Consider the following 20,469-nt stretch of genomic DNA (forward strand, 5'->3'; position numbering starts at 1 on the left):
AAAAATTGCATTGGAAGCTCAATTTTCTTAATCGAATCGTATTTTCACACGTAAGGAGGTATAGATATTGGAAAGTTTCTTTCTATCACTTTCCTATTTCCAGACGATGCGGGACAAATAAGGGGTACAAATTAAAAAGGATTGGGTCATATAAATGACAATAATCTATAATTTCGCGCAAACATATTTTTTACCATTCTTCCAACATGACCGTGAGGATATCTGCTTAAAGTACATATTCTAGAACATACATTATATCATCTATTATAATGAATAATCTTCTGCATAATTGAAAAAATGTTATCAATGAAGATAGAGGAAGTGTTGTAACAGCGTTATTCACCTGCATAATGACAAAAATGCAGTAATATAGGCAGGTAGTAATATTTTAAAAATAACATAATTGATGATTCGTGAAATTACTAAAATTAATAAAAATGTACAAATTATTGACAAGTAGATAATCCCAACTGGTAAAAAATATTATGGAGATTTTCAATTACAAAGTTATCCAGGGGATTTAGAGTCGGATTTCACAGAAAAGTTTCTACGACTTATTGCTCCATTAATATCTCATAAATATTTTTAATTTCTATGATAAATAATGTAATCTGCAATTTGTTAAATTTTTAACCCCTCTATGGAAAAATATCTTTGGCTTAAATGCTTACTCCTTATGCAATATACTACTCTATTGTCACATGCTAAATTATTATCGAGCAAAATATTATTTAATATTATTTAATACTAAATAAGTATCGTTATTTTCAGATATTTGAAATCACAATTTTCAAGTATTTAGGATTGCGATTCTAAAGCGTATTTAATATCTAAATATTCATTTCTCCTGAGAAATAAATAACGATGTCTTTTGTTGAATTTTGCCAATAGTGAAATATATTTAAATTATCACAAGCGATTTGTAAAACTTTAGCTTCGTTTAACCAGCAGCAGTGGTAGTTTTTCGAATGTTGAGATATAATCCTCCTAAAGCTGTCGTGGTGAGTGCTTTGGGATCTAGAATTACTGGAGTTTTGGTTTTTTCACAAGGCGAAACTTCGTAGTCCTTCAATACCTGTACGACTCCAAGTTTGGATTGCATGAGTCCCAATCGCATACCTAAAACGAAGAGTGAAAGAGAGAAATTATCGTGAGTAAAATTAAAAGTGACGGCCAACAGGAAGTTGAAAGATACGAATTGGTACTGGAACGCGTAAATTTTCTACCACATTCGTGAGAGAACGAATTTTTAATTACGTATAATACGAACGACTCTTTCGAGTAGTTTGTAACTGCTATTGTATTCTTGAATTTTTTAAATCATATTAGTTATAATTTTACATACTTAATAGATTATGGACTGGTAAGTCATGAACACAATGAGATTTAGAGCCGTGTAAAGATAATTGTCAAGTGGAGTGAAAGATATCTATGACGATATGGTTATTTCTTCATAACAATAAAAGTTGTTATCAAGTGATTACCGCGAGATTCGTGAAGGTTGAGATTAAGATTTCCACTTACAATGTTTTATATATCTTAATAAAACTGATTGCAAATTGTTCTGGGACAAAAGTACATACATCATCCTTAGCAAAATAGATATCTTTTAAAGAACGAATACTCTTGAAATATATGTCCTTGTAGTACGTATGTTTGTACATGTATGTATTTCACTTCGACTCCTTTAACACTGCTTCCGTATTTTTGCCATTGATAGATCTAACGTTAAAGATGTTAGAAAATCTTTTGATAAATTTTACTAACCAATGCAGATGTGGGGTCCCTCGCCGAAAGGAAAGTATACAAAATCTGGCCTTGAATTTTTGGCTTCCTCGGTGAATCTGAGTGGATCGTATTTTTCCGGATTTGGAAAATATCGCGGATCATAGTGCGAACCCATCATCGAAATAAATATTGGGGTACCTTTCTCTAGCACCAGATCGGAATTAGGCATTTTGTAATCGGCAAGAGTGACTCGATCCAAGAATGCTAAAGGTGGATATTTACGAAGAGTTTCCGAAATAACCATATGAAGATATGGTAACGTCATAATCTGTGAAACATATTTCTTAGTATGTTTACAATTATATTACAACCTTTTTCACATACCACTCATATGTCTATCTCGTGTTTCTAATATAACATTTTTTTTTATTACCATACCATCTCATACGTGATTTTGCCACCAGTTTTCTCTAGAGCATCGTGAATCTCTGCCCTAAGTCTCTTCTGTATATCTGGGTTCAATGCAACTTCGTGCAGTGTGAAAGACATGGTGGTAGAAGATGTTTCGAAACCAGCAGTAAAAAATATGGCCGCTTGTGATACTAAATCGTCACCCTCGAATTCTGAGACATGCAAATTAAAGTTCATTGCAAAAGTTCAGGAAAACGATCTGATATATTCAATATATTTATATTTCGGCTCAATTCTCAATTTGTAACGTGAATACAATTGTGTTTGAAGGAGTTCACGAAATAAGGATGTGGATGAAATCGTAATATCATCACAGAGCTTGTTCGAAATTTCTGATTTTGGATACAAATAAATAATAAATAAATAAATAAATGATTTCATTAATAGAAATTGCAGCAAATACATACTATAATGCTTCAGACTTTCGTCGTTCTTGTATTTCTCCCTCATCTCGATCAGTAAATCGATGACATCATTCCTCTTTTGACCCGAACCGACTCGTTGTTCGATCACATCCCAGAAAAGAGATCGCAGGAAGTTAGTGGCTTTTTTTCCAAAGAACTTCGGTTTAAGATACTTGACTAATCCAGGGAAGAAGAATATAGTAAGGAATTCCATGTTACGATAGAAATCATAATTGAAGATCTTCCTGCCATATTCACGGAACGGTGCTTTTGAATTCTCCAACGAACCTACTTTTAAGCCGAAAGCAGTGCTACCGATCATATCGGTGGTAAAATTCGCGCAAATATCCTTGAACTCGACTACTTTTCCATCGCCTAAAACAGATATTAGATTTCCATTGTTGCATTTTTAATCAAGAAACAATTGTTGCAAAATTTGAAGCCTCTCGCATCGAGAGAATTGACTTTTCATTTTGTTAAACATTTCTATTAAATAAGAGCTATTGTTTTAAAAATATATATTGAACTAACAACAGTTTCTCATGGTTAATCTGTTATTACCTAAATGCACTAGAAATGCGGCTTACCCTTCAAATGCAACGAATCGAGATGTGTTCCAAGGTCGTCAGCGACCGCCAGCATTAACTCGAACATTTTCTTCAACTTGCCCGAGGTAAAAATCGGCGTCAATTTTGCCCTAAGAGATTTCCATCCTGGATTTTTCATCAAGAACACATTTGCGTATCCAAGACGATCATTTTTCTCATCTCCACTCGCGTATCTATCAGCGAAATAGTTGAAGTCCTTCACCAGGACGTGCTTCACGAGTTGTGGATCGCGAATTAACAGGTAAGGTTTATCGAAGATGTAGAATCCCAAGAAAGGTAAACCTTCGCCGTATTCATATAGGTCTCTGACAAATTCTGAGGCTGATGTCCTTGACAGAAGACAATCCATGAAGTTACCTACGAAGGGCGTAGGAGGAAGCTCTATCACGCCCCGTTTCGACCAGTAATTGAATTTCCGAGTCACGAACAAATAAGCGGCAACCATCAGTGACGACACAATCAGGATACCATCGAGACCCCAGTATGGCGTTATCAATGCCATTTTGAATCAGTCTGATAAGGAAAAATGCTTTCGTTAGTACCGAAACGCGATATTTATCAATAATTTTTGGATTGCGGATATTTATACATTTGAGGAAAATATAAAAGTATAGAAAGTGTAGTAGGAAGATGGTGTAGAATATGGAAAGTGTGTGATGTTCGGTTTAATGACGATAATAATATATTTGGTGAAATGAGCAACGTATCGCGGAACGGGAAGATACATCGTTATTTACAGAACGTTCAACTCTTCTCATATAAATGTTTTTCTGAATGAAACATTTGCAAATACACGATAGTTTGCAGTATCATAAGTGGAAATGCTATTTCTTTCCAGGCTCAGCATACCTCTTAAGCTGTGGGAAATGTAGACAGCGTGTCATTCAAGTTTGGTGTCCTTTTTCCCAAAAATCGATACCTTCCCGAGTAAAACGGGGTACGTATCGCGATATCATAGCGATTACTTGGAGGCTTGGACCTCGGTGACAAGGTGTACGATACGTCGATTGGGGCATTCATATTGGCAACTAGATAATGTTGTAAATAATTTCCCTTGGTGTGTCTCAAAACTCGAAGTTACGTTTTCATCGCACCCCTTGTACTTCGGCCAGCCTCTTGTACGCATCTTGGGGGATACGCATCATAATACATGAATGTTTCAAGTAAAACAATTGTTATGATATTTTATTTAATGAGGGTGAAATAAATCATTATTTGTGTTTAATTTCATTCATAAAAATACAAAAATGCACAAATATCTGGAGATCTGTTAATATATAATAAATGAAATATGTTTGTTGACCTACGACAAAACTTACTTTGTCAATTATTAATCTAATAGGATCCCTTTTCTAATCTTGTTATAAAGAAGATGAAATATAATAGTTGAACCGGTTTTCTTTTTGGATACAATTGTTATTATTATTTAATAAGCGAGTAATTTGCTGATACAGAATGTTGAATATTCTGGGGTCTCGCGTAGAATGATTCAAGATTAGAGTTTTCATCAAGGAGCGGAGAATATTAGAAAAGGAATACCATTTAAGAAAACTATATTCTATGCGATGGAAGTAGTTGTTCAAATGGAAGAATAGTTGAGAGGTAAATGTAAATTATTTTTTCAAAAAGAATGATTTCAGTGAAAGTACAATGATTGTATTCGTGACTGATCTATATGATCGTTCGGATTTAATGGAATCTGCCTTCTTGTCCACGAAAATGTCGATTAATGAAAGAAGAAACAGTAAAATTTTAGTGTAATTAACAAAATACTACTGGATTAAAGTTGAGTAAATTATTCAGAAAAGAAGGAAAAGATAACAAATTACAGTATACATAACAACACGAATCAGAGTTGCGTCACATTTGAATTTAATTTTCAAAATAAAGAACGAGAATTATTTGTAAATGACAGAAGATTAGAAGAAATAGCTTAATTCTGCCGTATGTTTTACAGTGAAATATACAGTACCACTATGAAACGAATACTTCAGTCGTCACAACCACTATAATCTAACAGATACCAAATTCAGATTTGCACAAAATGAGAGAACATTTCTGAAATTTGCAACGCACTTTATTTGAATGAGCTTCGTATCGTCGGCAGTGGTTGCTTATATGTCTCATATGTAATCTCCCCTCTCTTGAAAATTTTACCGTTGCATTATCACCTTCAGACAAAGTACAATTCGAGATCGATTGAATTTTTATATCAGACTTAAGCATCAAGAAGATAACAATTTTCATCTTATCAACTAAGATATTTTTTTCAAAGACACAATTATTGTAAAGAAATATTTCGATGCGTCACTTCTATAAAATAATACAATAAAAATATAACATAGAAAGCTTAATTTTCTCAGTTGAAACGAACTTTCACAAGCAAAACAGTATAGACATTGGGAAGTTTCCTTCCATCACTCTCCTATTTCCAGAAGGTGCGGGACAAGTAAGCTACGTAATAAACTTTCCTCCTTGGCGGTATAGGAAATAATGACTTATATGATATCTGACTCAAATCGCCTTTATCTCAATTCAATTATTAATATAATATATAGTAGTCATCTATTGATCACGAGGAGCATTCCATTTTTTTGCGATACGAGACATATAGGCTCTGTACATTAAAATCTTTACATTTCTGGGCTCCGTAGGATTTTTCACTGCACTATGTTGGTTTATCCTGCAAACGCTCAATTACTGTTTATTTTCTTGGATATATGAATTTCTTATAACGTGAGTAAGGTATACCACAGACGAATTTCATTTCTTTAATAATCATGAACTGTATCAATACGTCTGTTCGCAGAATATAGTGAACAGTACCCAGTTATTATGTATAGAAGGTTATGCAATGCAATGCGTTGTTGAATATGTATTCACATTCAATCTGTTTCTTCTTAACCAGCGGTGAACAAGGAAGATAAAATTCTACTAAATTGTATAGCGTTTTCAAATTTTCCACTCATCCATGATAATTGTACCAAATCTTAGCTTTTAATCGGGATTATTTATTTTGCTTTATTTATTTAATTACGGATGATACGTACAAGTCTTTTCACAGTGTGCGAAACCATCTCTCATGATAAGAGTTTGGGTTATATAAACGTCAATAATATACAAAATTACGCGCAAAAATAGTTTTTACCATCTTTCAATATGACCTAGAATATATCTAACGTATGACGTGGATATCCTAGTGGATATCCACTATATCGTCTGTTATACCCAATGATATTTTGGATGATTGAAAAAGTGTTGTTAGTGAAATTGTGAAAATTGCTAGTTGCAATGATTAAGAATTATTCTCCTGCATAATGGATAGGAAATGTAGTAATAAAGGCAGTCGTGTTTCTTGAACAAATTTTACAAGTTACAAGTCAACTTATACTTCTAGAATCACCCATAATCAGTAATTTTGAGGTGTAACAAGAATTATGGAAACTTTCAATGACAAAGTTCTCTAAAATATATAAAATTTCACAAATAAACATACGTAAAATATATTAACACATAAAAAAAAATTTAACATATAAATTATAAAATTGCAAAACCCACATATATATGCTAAAATATTTTTAGCCTAGAACTCGTAAGTTATCGGGGCAATGGTATTATCGCATGATAAATTACTGAGTAGAACAGAGATACATACGTAAGAATATATAGATATCAAACCTAATCTTATTAAATAAGTGCTAATGTTTACAATTTCTCTAATTACATTATTTACAATTTTACATTTGTAATATCGTGGACAAAAGGCCTAAGATATCGGCCGAACCGTATACAATGTTGCGAGAACCGCGGCGTCGTTGGGTACAACAATGTATCGTCGATCTTTTCAACTGAACAGTTTCGTCGAAAAGGCCTACGTGACCATGGCCACGAGCGTTTTCGGGACACGTGCGCTATAGGGCGGGGAAAAAACAAAAGAGACGCTAAAGACAATGTTAGTTAAGACGCAGGCGAGAACGAATGCAAAAGGCGTGCAGTATGAGTTGAGAATCGGGAGCGTGCGAGTGCGGATGCCGAAGACGAGAGTTATTGAGAGTGATTTGAGCGAAATAAGACTTTTGTGTTTTAGTTCAAGTTGAACATTTATCGTTCTCTGTCCAATTAATCCTTGTTATTTTTATTTATCTTAATAAATAGTATTAGGAGAATTTTACAAACCTAAATTATCCTAATCCCATCCTTTTCCGATACTACACATTTATTAGACAAACAGATTATGCAAACATCGTGATATTTAAAAGCGTGTAAGGATTGGTTATAAATAGAATCAACGATATCTATGACGATAGGTGGGCAATCTGATCGCCACGGTGACCGCCAAGGACGAGAGCTGGAATAAATTTAGGCAATTCTGCAAGACCGTCATGTGTCACAGGAGGGTGACAGCGAGGGCCTGGGAAGAAGCAAGGAGGAGAACGAGCGAAACAACAACTACGCGGAGCAATGAGGGCAAGAACATGAAACAACGAAAAACCGCAGAAGGAGACCAGCCCAGTATTCTGAACTGGCTGAGAGGACGACATGAGCAGTAACGGCCCGAAGAAGTAGATACTACGGGGCACGAAAGGACAACCCTGACGACTGCCGACAGGTTTTACCGGGGTTGTCTGCCCCCCAAGCGGAGGAAGAAGGAGGAGGGGTTTTTAGTGGGTATGGCAACGACATCCGACCGACTCCCACATAACCCAGTGATGCGGGTCACTGGGCATGCGTAATAGCATTTTCCCCTCCCCACGCAAAAAAAAAAAAAAAAAAAAAAAAAATCTATGACGATAGGATTATTTTGTCATAAAAATGATGTCGCCACGTGACTTCTATATAATGGTACAAGTTGAGATTAGATTTTCCACGTATTCATTTTTCATATATTTTCAATGTTATCAGTCGTGTTTAATGTTCTATTAACAACTCAGTTATAACCAATTCACTGGTTAGTTTTCACACATTAGAAGACATGTTACAACGACAATTCCCTCTCACGGCACCAAGATTCTGAACATTATACAATTTTTGTAAAGGCCTACATAAAATGATACAATGTAAAAATTACATAGGAAACTAAAGTTTTGTGACAGAATCGAATTTTCATACGCTAGAAAATATATACGCACTATAAATTTTCTTTCTATCGTATGAATATTTTGATCATAACTGTTAATAATCTACATAAAATTGTATAATACAAAAGTTGCATGGGCGAAACTTATTTCTCTTCTTAGTCAATTAGGTTTTTCACCCTGCAGGAATTGTTACAAAATTATCTTTTATTACATAAAATTTGCTAATAGAACAGCCAAAGCGAAATAGCAGAAAAAGTGTCTCGTCTCTTCCTTCGGCGATTTTTAAATATGTTATAGATGTTACCATTTCGAACAACTTTTTTCTGCGCATATAATTGGCGGTCTCGGTTATTTACCAGGACGTTTGCAATAAACTGTCGTTACCACTTTAGTGAAATCTGCTTACAGTCGTATGTATGCGCCAGAATTGCTTGCTGACTTTTTTATTTTCTGCTTATAAACAAAAGTCGGATAAACCTAAAGCGCCGTGCACAACTGCATATGCGAGGCTACAAGAAAATTCTGGTACAATTGAATCGAAAATGAATAGCATTGATAAATTGGGTTTGGCTTTGGGAGATATTATTGTAAATTAATTAGCCGTGATCCACTGGTCACGTGGCGGCCTACGGGCCGATTATTTTGGTTTGTAAGTGAAAATAACTGAATTAATCAAATACATGTACGTGACAACGTAAGTGAAAGAGAATTCTATTTCCTCTGCATGCAATATGCTTCCTTCATATTACAATACAAAGAAACTACAGAAACAAAATTTCGTATTATTTATTATTATTTAATTCTAAATCAGTTTCGTTATTTTCACATATTTGAAATCACAATTTTCAAGTATTTAGGATTCAAAATATATTTGAAATATTCATTTCTCCCGAGAAGGAAATCACAATGACATTCGTTGAGCTTCGCCAATAGTAAAATATATATAAATTATCACAAGCAAAGCAGAAAATTGAAATGCATAACGCGATTCGTAAAACTTTAGCTTCGTTTAACCAGCAGCAGTGGTAATCTTTTGAATGTTGATATGTAATCCTCCTAAAGCTGTCGTGGTGAGTGCTTTGTGATTTATAACAACTGGAGTTTTGGTTTTTTTCACAAGGCGAAACTTCGTAGTCCTTCAATACTTGTAGGACTCCGAGTTTGGATTGCATGAGTCCCAATCGCATATCTGAAACAAAGAATGAAAGATTAAGATTAAAAGTGACAGCCAACAGAATGTTTAAAGATACAAGTTTATACTTGTGCCTTTCGTATAATGTTAGTAACATGAGTAGAAACTTAGTAACAGTCATTTATTCGGGAGTCTATACTACGGTAGATCTATACTACGATAGAACTCTATTTGTTTAATAATCATAAACTGTATCCATTTGTCCGATAATAGAATGTAGTAAACTGTTCCAAAATAATATGTCTAATAGATAATACCGTGCAACGCGTTGTTAAATATTTATTCACATTCGATCAGTTTCTTTTCAACTTGTGATGAAGAAAAGGAGATAAATTCCTGTTAGATTGTATTGTTCCTCATGCTTATGAGCGGTTCCAGGGCCCCTTCTGCCATGCACCAGGCACCCTGGATATTTTAGCCGGTACGAATCCGGCGCTCACTTCTCGGAGAGCGCGGGGCGCCTATAAAGGTTTCCTCCACAAAAAAACGGAGTATTTTATCGTTTTCAAATTCTATAGTTATCCTCTATAATTGTAACTTATCTCAGAATATAACCGGTAATGTTTAACTTTACCGTATGCATATTCCCGAGGCAAAAGGGATTTCAAAACAAAAAGGTGTCCATCCCTTAATAAAAAGGTTTGTATATAATAATAATATCAGAAGGTATGATCTAAAAGTCAAATCCAATTGTGTTTTGTAACTGCTAGTATAACTAGAAGTATAAATTTATGCACATATATATATATTTCAATTCGATTCTTTTAATACTACTTTCATACGTTTGCCATCGATAGTTTGAACATTAAAGATGTCGGAAAATGTTTTGAAAAATTTTACTAACCAACGCAGCTGTGGGGTCCCTCACCAAAGGGAAAGTATATAAAATTTGGCCTGGAACTTTTGGCTTCCTCGGTAAATCGAAGTGGATCGTATTTTTCCGGATTTGGAAAATTCCGCGGATCGTAGTGCGAACCCAACATCGAAATAAATATTGGGGTACCTTTCTCTAGCACCAAATCGGAATTGGGCACTTTGTAATCGGCAAGAGTGACTCGATCCATGAATGCTAAAGGTGGATATTTACGAAGTGTTTCCGAAATAACCATATCGAGATACGGTAACGTCATAATCTGTGAAAAAATGATATTTATCATTATGTTTATAATTACGTTATAACATTCGTCAGATGTTATTCATTTTCCTCCCACGTATTTCTTAGTTAATATCGGTGTAGTTGCCGTACCATATCGTATGTGATTTTGCCATCATTTTTCGTCAGAGCATCGTGAATCTCTGCCCTAAGCGTCTTCTGTATATCTGGGTTCAATGCAAGTTCGTACAGTGTAAAAGCAATGGTAATAGAAGATGTTTCGAAACCACCAATAAAAAATATGGCCGCTTGTGATACTAAATCGTCACCCTCGAAATCTGTGACATGCAAATTAAAGTTCGAAAAAGTTCAGGAAAACGATCTAATATATTCAATATATTTAAAAACTAGCTTGAAAGCAAATTAGCAAATATGGATATTTTGGCGATACAGGAAATTATGACTTATATGATTCATGTCTTAAATTGCCTTTATTTCAATTCAGTTATTAATATAATATATACTAATCGTCTGTTGATCACGAGGGGCATTGTTCCTTTTTTGCGATATAGGACATATAGACTCCGTACATAAAATTTTTACATTTCTGGGGGGCGTAGGATTTTTCACTACACTATGTTGGTTTACCCTGCAAAGATTCGATTACTGTTTATTTTATTGGATATATGTATTTCTTATAATGCGAGTAACAAGAATATTATCTTGGTAACAGTCATTTATTCGGTAATATATGCCGCAGTAGAACTCCATTTGACTAATAATCATAATTTGTGCCAATTTGTCTGATAATAGATTATAGTGAACTGTACCTAATTAATATGTCTAGTAGATAATGCTGTATAGTGTGTGATTAAATATTTTTTCACATTCAATCAGTTTCTTCTTAACTAGTTGTAGATAAACAAAGAAGGTAGACTTCTGTTAGATTCCGTTTTCCGTATTCCGTTTTCAAATTTACCAGTCATCCTCTGTAATTCTAACTTATCTCAACGTGTGACCGGTAATGTTTAATTTTGTCTTATATATTTAATTACGGATGGTACAAACCGGTCTTTTCATACCGTCGCGCTAAAGCAGAAAGCTATCTTTTGTAACAAAAGTTTGAATTGTAAAAGTGTCAGTAAGCTATAATTACACGCAAATATTTCTTATCATTTCGCAGCATAACCTAGAGCAAAACTACCTAAAATGCATATCTTAAACATACACTATACCCTATAACCAACGACTTTATGGACAATTGAAGAAGCATTGTCACTAAAATATTACTGTACTAAATATAACTATAAAGTGCAAGCTGCAATGATTTATCAGTATTATTCTGCTGCATCATGATATAAAATGTAATAATCAAATCAGTCATATTTTGCGAATAAATTTTAAAATTATAGGTCAATTGATAATTGTATGATCAACTATGATCAGTAATTTTAAATTGTAATAGAAATTAAGGAAATTTTTAATTACAAAGCTATCCGATGTCTTATCGTAAATTAATTAGTGGTTATGCACTGGTCATGTGACAGCCTATGGGCCGATTATTTTGGTTTGTAAGTGAAAATAACTGAATTAATCAAATACATGTACGTGACAACGTAAGTGAAAGAGAATTCTATTTCCTCTGCATGCAATATGCTTCCTTCATATTGCAATACAAAGAAACTACAGAAACAAAATTCCGTATTATTTAATATTATTTAATTCTAAATCAGTTTCATTATTTTCACATATTTAAAATCACAATTTTCAAGTATTTAGGATTACGATTTTAAAATATATTTGATATCTAAATATTCATTTCTCCCGAGAAGGAAATCACTATGACATTCGTTGAGCTTCGTCAATAGTAAAATATATATAAATTATCACAAGCAAAGCAGAAGATTGTAATGCATAACGCGATTCGTAAAGCTTTAGCTTCGTTTAACCAGCAGCAGTGGTAGTTTTTCGAATGTTAAGATATAATCCTCCTAAAGCTGTCGTAGTGAGTGCTTTGGCATCTAGGATCACTGGAGATTTGGTTTTCTCACAAGGCGAAATTTCATAGTCCTTCAATACCTGTACGACTCCAAGTTTGGATTGCATGAGTCCCAATCGCATACCTGAAACGAAAAATGAAAGATTAAGATTAAAAGTGACAGCCAACAGAATGTTTAAAGAGACACGTTGCTACTTGCATCTTTCTTATAATGCCAGTGACAAGAATAGGAACATAATCAATTATCTATTCGAGAATGTGTGCTACGGTAAAATTCCATTTGTCTAATAATCATAAACTGTATCAATTTGTCTAATCGCAGAATGTGGTAAATTGTACGCAATTATTATGTCTAGTGGGTAATGCGGTAGAATGTGTTATTAAATATTTATTCACATTCAGTCAGTTTCTCGTCAAGTAGTTGTAAGCAAAGGAGATAAAGTTCTCTTACATTGTATTCTCCCGTTTTCAAATTTTCTAGTCATCCTCTATAATTGTAAGTCACCTCAGCATATAACTGGTGATGTTTAATTTTACCGTATGCACGTTCTCGAGTCAAAAGAGATTTGAAAGCAAAGAGGTGCAGATTCCTTAATACATAGGTTCGTATATAATAATGCACTTTTCATAATTATTTAATACATGTTCTCTATATGTACGTGCAAATTTTCTACTTTATTTGTAAGAGGATGAATTTTTAATTAAGTATGTTACGAACGAGTCTTTTCATATCATGTTATCAAAACAGAAAGTTATTTTTTCTGATGAGTATTTGGTTTATATAAGTGTTAGTTATCCAGAATTACGCACAAAAATATTATCTAGTATATTCTCGCATGTCATTGAGTATACGTGTCTAAAGTAATTTCATCATCCGTCCACTATCAATTATTACAAATCACGACCTTTTGCATAACTGAATAAGTATTATCAATATAGTTTTGCGAATTACAATTAGCAATATATCGGTATTATTCCCTTGCATAATGATAGAAAGTGTAATAATAAAAGCAGTCATATTTTACGAATAAATTTTATGAGGTACAAGTCAACAGATAATTTAATCGATTATAAGTACCAAAAATTATGGCAATATCCAATTACAAAGTTTTCCAACATATATGAATATTTCACAAATACGTATTCACAAAATGCATTAATACATATGATATTTGAAATTTAACATTCAATATGTAAATTTCCAACAATTGCATATGCAAAAATGCCTTCAGCGCAAAAACTTCTATCTTATCTGTGCAATAATATCATATGCAAATAAGTATATTCTACATGATAAACGACTATTGCACAAGAGAGATACATATGTGTACTAGAAGATATGCATAACTTAGAGGTCAAATCTAGCCTTGTTTCCTAGAATATCATTTTTCATTCAATAGGCAATGAACATTCGTCATGCAAACATTCTGATGTTTCAAAGTGTAAGGATTTTACGTGTGAAGTGCACGTGTAAAGATTGTTTACAAGTTCAATAAAAGATATTTGCGACTATATGATTATATACTGATAAAAGTCATAAAGTCATTTGACTACCGTCAGAAAGTGCTAGATCTCCACACATTGCGTATTGTCAATCTTAATTGAAGCGATTGTAAATCGTCCTACGTAAAAAGATAAATACCTTATCGTTAATAATATAGGAACTGTTTAAAGAAACGAATACTGATCACGACATTTATGTACCTATGTCCTAAATGCATAAATTTCTACACATATATGTATTTCATTTAACGCTATTTTCATAATTATGCCATCGATAGTTCTAACGTTAATGATATTGGAACATATTTACAAAAATTTTACTAACCAATGCAGATGTGGGGACCCTCGCCAAAGGGAAAGTAGACGAAATTTGGCCTGGCACTTTTAGCTTCGTCGGTAAATCGAAGTGGATCGTATTTTTCCGGATTTGGAAAATATCGCGGATCGTAGTGCGAACCCATCATCGAAATAAATATTGGGGTACCTTTCTCTAGCACCAGATCGGAATTAGGCATTTTGTAATCGGCAAGAGTGACTCGATCCAAGAATGCTAGAGGTGGATATTTACGAAGAGTTTCCGAAATAACCATATCGAGATATGGTAAAGTCATAAGCTGTAAAAAAATGATATTTATCATTATGTTTATAATTACGTTATAACATTCCTCAGATGTTATTCGTTTTCCTCTCATGTGTTTCTAAGTTAATATCTTTGTAGTTACCGTACCATATCGTATGTGATTTTGCCATCAGTTTTCGCCAGAGCATCGTGAATCTCTGCCCTAAGTGTCTTCTGTACATCTTGATTCATTGCAAGTTCGTGCAGTGTGAAAGACATGGTAGTAGAAGATGTTTCGAAACCACCAGTAAAAAATATGGCTGCTTGTGATACTAAATCGTCGCCCTCGAATTCTGAGACATGCAAATTAATCATACGCAAGAGTTCAGCAAGACAATCTAATATATTTAGTACAATTGGAAACTAACTTCAAAGCAAATTAGCAAATATAGATATCTGGGCACTATTTTCAATTTGTAACATGAATATAATTATATTTATTTTTCGCCTGTTTCACTGGGAGTTCACAGAAATAAGAATACGAATGAAATCGTAATTCGCAGAGCATGTTGTTCGAAATTTCTGATTTCTGACGATTCTTAAATAATTTCATCAACAGAAGATAGTAAAACATTGCAACAAATACGTACTGTAATCCTTCAGACTTTCGTCATTCCTGTATTTTTCCCTCATCTCGATTAGCAAATCGATGAGATCGTTCCTCTTTTGACCCGAACCGACTCGTTGTTCGATCACATCCCAGAAAAGAGATCGCAGGAAGTTAGTGGCTTTTTTTCCAAAGAACTTCGGTTTAAGATACTTGACTAATCCAGGGAAGAAGAATATAGTAAGGAATTCCATGTTACGATAGAAATCATAATCGAAGATCTTCCTGCCATATTCACGGAACGGTGCTTTTGGATTCTCCAACGAATCTACTTTTAAGCCAAACGCAGTGCTACCGATCATATCGGTAGTGAAATTCGCGCAAATATCCTTGAATTCGATTACTTTTCCTTCGCCTGAAACATATATTATTTAAAATTTGAAGTCCATCGCACCATAGAGCAACAGTTTCTCATGAAATGCGGCTTACCCTCCAAATGCAACGAATCGAGATGTTTCCCAAGGTCATCAGCGACAATCTGCATTAACTCGAACATTTTCTTCAACTTGCCCGAGGTAAAAATCGGTGTTAATTTTGCCCTGAGAGATTTCCATTCTGGATTTTTCATCATGAACACATTTGCATATCCAAGACGATCATTTTTCTCATCTGCACTCGCGTATCTATCAGCGAAATAGTTAAAGTCCTTCACTAGGACGTGCTTCACGAGTTCTGGATCACGAACTAAGAGGTAAGGCTTGTCGAAGATGTAGAATCCCAAGAAAGGTAAACCTTCGCCGTAATTGTACAGGTCCCTGACAAATTCTGAGGCTGATGTCCTTGACAGAAGACAGTCCATGAAGTTGCCTACGAAGGGCGTAGGTGCAAGCTCTTTCACGCCTCGTTTCGACCAGTAGTTGAATTTCCGAGTCACGAACAGATAAGCGCAAACCATTAGGGATGATAGGATGAGGATGCCATCCAGTCCCCAGTATGGCGTTAACAGAGCCATTTTCTATGAATCTGACAGATAAAAAACATGTTGTTAGTGTCAAAAAATAATACTCGTATTTATTAATCATTCGTGAACTACAGATTTTCATGCATTCATGGGAAGTTGAAAGGCATGAAAATGTATGAAACGCACAGAATATATAAATATCTCAAGAATAGCACTCGCTGTAATGTTCCATTTAATATGTGCGAAAGAAATCTTTGTTTACGTTTAATTTCCTTCTTACAAATAGTATTATAGTCACGTCTTTCCTGATGTTTTCATAAAAGAGACGTAATGCACTAGTATAACCCTGCTATTTCCCTGAACGCAATTATCTATTATTTAATCAGTTAATAACTTCTTGGTATGTTGAATAAACACAGCGTTAGAAAAGACATACTTTATTCAAATGGAAGTTGCAAGGTGAATGTAAATTATTTTCACAAGAATAATCATTTTAGTGTAAGTCTAATGATTGTATCCGCGATTGATCTGTATGATGGTTCGGATTTGGTGAAATCTGCTTTCTTTTCCACCTATATGGCTATTAACCCCTTCCCGTGCCATTAATTCGACGAAACTCGGGCCCAAACGATAGACATCAACGCGCGCTGAACAGATAACGGGAAAGAAAACAGCCCGCGAACTGGGCTTATTATGTTTACATTTGGCCCAAGTATCTGGACGCGAGTCAAACTCGCGATATTTATGTTTGGTCCAAAATCTTCACCGCGAGTCTGACTCGATAAAGTACGACAAGGGGTTAATAAAAGACTAAACAATGAAATTTCAGTGTAATTAAGAAAATATTGTTCGATTAAACTGAGTAAATTATTCAGAAAAGAAAGAAAAAAGTAAGAAATTACAGTATACATAAAATCGCGAGTCAGAGTTACGTCACATTTGAATTTAATTTACAAAACAAAGAACGAAAATTGTCAGTAAATAATAGAAAATTAGAACAAATAGTTTAATTCTGCGGTATGTTTTACAGTGAGGTATACAGTACGTACTGCTATGAAACGAATACTTCAGTTGTCACAAGCACTATAATGTAATAGCAGATATCTAATTCACATTTCCGAAGAAGAGAAAATCTGTTTAAGATCTATGTTTATAAAATGATCTCTGTATAGTCGGCTGTCGCGGTATATATGTAAAATCAGCTAGTTCCCCCTCCCCTAAGAAATTTATCGTTGAATCATCTATCGCTGACATAATGCAATTAACAAACACTTTAGTTTCCATAGTAAGAAGTTTAAAAGAATGTGAGAACTTTAATAGCGAAGCGAATATTTCCAGCCGGGAGCTTATAAACCGATTGAAATATTCTGCGTGGTTGTAAATTTGCCAAAACGAGACCCCACGGCATTTTTCTTCGCGAATCTTCAAACAACGGTTGTTTGGACTTATTATACTTGTACGTATAAAGCCATACACACTGATGATGCACGTACATCTAGTTTGAGGATAATGCAAACATTGTTTTAATAGTATCAGATCTTGGATATTCATTTTAAATAGATTAAAGTAAATAATATATAATATAATAATAATAATATAAAAATATATAATCAAGTATAAAGTACAGTAAAACTTATGAAACATATACGAAGCGATAATCTCGTAATGACCTGTTATCTTATGACCTCTTATATTATTTTATGTTATTTTATGTCAAGTTGTATTTTAGAGCTTCATGAAATAATCGAAGATTTATTGTATTTATGAAGGACGAGTAAAAACTAAGTTGTATAGCGGCAAAAAGAAAATTAACTACTTGATCATACTGTCACCGCAAAATTCGAGATTTAATTTTTTTCTCGCATTGAATTGGAGTTTAATTAATTCTGTTTTTTATTCGTTGACGGAATGACGAACGGCTGACAAATACCGATTAAAGAGATACATTAATAATAAAGTTATTTTTAAACAGATATGTTGATAAATATCAGAGTCTCCTTTGTTTAATATTAAAGCTATATATCTTCTCGCTTAACTTCTAATGTAAAAGCTGTTTTGCATAATATTATACAATGTCTTACGGAAGAAAAAAAGAGATGCAAGTGTATATAACCACAACGTCTATTTATTACGTTATATAACAAATTAATGAATATATAAATGAAAAATTATGTTTAATTTCACACATATACATAGAGCTCAATATTGTAACTTTTGCGACTGTTTTATTCATTAACGGAAGTCGACGTTAGCAAAATTATTATGTACACATCATGTCCATTTGAATAATAACTAGTTACGTTTCTTGTACTTGAAATTGTAAAAATATAAACTAAGTTTTCGTGTGTGAATTTAGAAGTCACTTGGACGTACACGTGTTTATCGTAATGTCATCGTAATATCGTAATTAGGATTGATGCAATATATACACCTATAATAAACGTAAATAATAGATAAGGATTATCATGAAGTTTCATTTACTCCATTTAATTCGTAGTCATGATTAGACTACAAATGTTTATGCAAAGTCATATTTTCAAAAGCAATATTTATTAAAAATTATGACATCTACTTGATTTATATGTGTTATCAAGTAAAATTATAATCTTGTAATGTAAGATTATTATCGATTAAAACAAAATTTAATAGAATGAAAGCTCGATTGTCGGAACACTGATTAATGGATCGAACGATTACCAAAATATCGATTAATGGAAAATTTGGGGATCATTTTTAGAGAGTTATTTTCAAAAAATTTGGAAACGGGAGTAGAAAATGAAAGATATTTTAATAATTTTGTTCGAAAGATTTGGCTCTCGAATGAAAATGAAGTCAGCCAATTATCTGAGCAGATGGATCCAAACAATATACTTCATAATTAGACAAACGAGATCAAGTGTCATCTCTGACTAATTGGCAGAGTAAAATAACAATCAGGATCATAATTTTTAAAGAATTTTTGATAAATAAAATCCGTATTACCAATCTCGAATAATACATACCACATATCTGTCGTACAATATTTAATGTTCGTAAAATGTGCAATGGCAATTTTCTGACTCGATATTCAAACATATTTAAAGCTTAACTAAAAAATTAACTGACGAGTTACTGGAAATTTCAGACGTTTCTACGATCGGCTGTTCATCCAACTGAAAATTACACAGCATACTAAGAACATAAATACCAACTTGCTAATTAACTCGTCTTTGACTAGCAAGTTTCATTATCTGTTAAAACTCGGAACGTTTCCACGACCAAATGCTTGTTCGACAAAAAACTGTAGTTAAGTGCCAAGAATAGCAACCATAATTGCTTAATAGATCTGTTAATTACTTATCTTAGAATAGTTTTCAAAACTAATTTTATATGAAACGAATGATTTCGACGAAATATTACCAAATATCTTTGATAACATATCTAGAAAGAAAAGGAAATTCACGTTTTATTTCATTTGAAGTAAGAATCTATCTTTAATACCTTAATTAGAAAATTATTTTAAGTCTAAAAATTGAATATTTGTCGAGATCTTAAAGTTGATTTCGTCCATTCATACTTCTACATACTATACTTCAATACGAAATTATTCTAAACGTAAGAAGATCGCAAATTAGCCAAAATTTTAACAATCACTTTGTTTCATTCGAAGTTTTGCAACACAGTTACTACGGTACGTGATCGTTTTAATCAACGATAAAAGAGTCTCGAGCCAGAAATTGTACAAGATTTTCTCAACTCGCTAAGAACCTCGATCGTTTCCACGGTCGACTGTTCGACTCGACGGAGAAATTGGTGCAAAATGCCTGAAGCCTCGGCAAGTTGACACGCGCATGGTAGAAAATAATTATGGCGTTCTTCGTTGGCGACTTCGTTCCTCGAACGAAGTTTCCATCCCCTACCATCGTCTTACAATTTCTCGACAAACTGCGTATATCGTTTGCCAGCCGTGACTCGTCGTGACTCGGAAATTACGGTTCGTGATACGTTTGAAAATCGGCATGTATATACACGCGTGCAACAATCTCTGTACGATACGCTCGCGATTTCTGTTCGACGGCCAAACCTCTCATTACGCTACCCCGTGTGTGGCGTGGCGTGCATCGTACAGGGAAAATCTTAGCACGCATATCTGCTTGGTCGTTGGAGTAAAAACGAGGGTATCGTACAGTTTCAGCCTTTGACGTGGGAAACGACCTCACTAGCAACATAGTAAACAATATTCGCAAGGGCTATGTGCACGATAACAGAGACGAGAAGCATGGGTTT

The 20,469-nt window shown here is 33.9% G+C and overlaps 3 protein-coding genes across 6 annotated transcripts in view; 1 reads left to right on the forward strand and 2 right to left on the reverse strand.

The window, feature by feature from the left end:
- The window catches only part of LOC126921076 (DNA-directed RNA polymerase II subunit Rpb4-like), a 260,919-nt gene that overhangs the window by 181,860 nt on the left and 58,590 nt on the right, over window positions 1-20,469 (forward strand). The window lies entirely within an intron of this gene.
- On the reverse strand, window positions 726-5,326 carry LOC126921073 (cytochrome P450 6k1-like). 3 transcript variants are annotated; one of them, XM_050732291.1, is made up of 6 exons: window positions 5,167-5,326; window positions 3,191-3,724; window positions 2,607-2,978; window positions 2,167-2,351; window positions 1,768-2,056; window positions 726-1,119 (listed from the first exon to the last, which is right to left on the reverse strand). In XM_050732291.1, the coding sequence occupies exons 2-6, from the start codon at window positions 3,711-3,713 to the stop codon at window positions 941-943; spliced, it is 1,548 nt and encodes a 515-aa protein (XP_050588248.1). In that variant the 5' UTR covers window positions 3,714-3,724; window positions 5,167-5,326; the 3' UTR covers window positions 726-940. The 3 variants fall into 3 exon arrangements, with proteins under 3 accessions (XP_050588248.1, XP_050588249.1, XP_050588250.1); XM_050732292.1 differs by having other exon boundaries at window positions 5,184-5,308; XM_050732293.1 differs by lacking the exon at window positions 5,167-5,326 and adding an exon at window positions 4,061-4,332.
- On the reverse strand, window positions 726-17,406 carry LOC126921074 (cytochrome P450 6k1-like). The gene is made up of 7 exons (XM_050732294.1): window positions 17,253-17,406; window positions 15,732-16,265; window positions 15,286-15,657; window positions 14,804-14,988; window positions 14,402-14,690; window positions 12,527-12,697; window positions 726-938 (listed from the first exon to the last, which is right to left on the reverse strand). The coding sequence occupies exons 2-7, from the start codon at window positions 16,252-16,254 to the stop codon at window positions 931-933; spliced, it is 1,548 nt and encodes a 515-aa protein (XP_050588251.1). The 5' UTR covers window positions 16,255-16,265; window positions 17,253-17,406; the 3' UTR covers window positions 726-930.

Source organism: Bombus affinis, chromosome 10 (genome assembly GCF_024516045.1).
Source record: "Bombus affinis isolate iyBomAffi1 chromosome 10, iyBomAffi1.2, whole genome shotgun sequence".
NCBI classification, from domain to species: Eukaryota; Metazoa; Arthropoda; class Insecta; order Hymenoptera; family Apidae; genus Bombus; species Bombus affinis.

Coding starts and splice junctions, on each gene's coding strand:
- LOC126921073 (XM_050732291.1), bottom strand. CDS start 3,713: ATGGCATTGATAACGCCATACTGGGGTCTCGATGGTATCCTGATTGTG. Junction 2,979..3,190: donor CGATTCGTTGCATTTGAAGG/GTAAGCCGCATT, acceptor TATCTGTTTTAG/GCGATGGAAAAGTAGTCGAG. Junction 1,120..1,767: donor GGGACCCCACATCTGCATTG/GTTAGTAAAATT, acceptor TCTTCGTTTTAG/GTATGCGATTGGGACTCATG.
- LOC126921074 (XM_050732294.1), bottom strand. CDS start 16,254: ATGGCTCTGTTAACGCCATACTGGGGACTGGATGGCATCCTCATCCTA. Junction 15,658..15,731: donor CGATTCGTTGCATTTGGAGG/GTAAGCCGCATT, acceptor TATATGTTTCAG/GCGAAGGAAAAGTAATCGAA. Junction 14,989..15,285: donor CGAAAGTCTGAAGGATTACA/GTACGTATTTGT, acceptor TGCATGTCTCAG/AATTCGAGGGCGACGATTTA.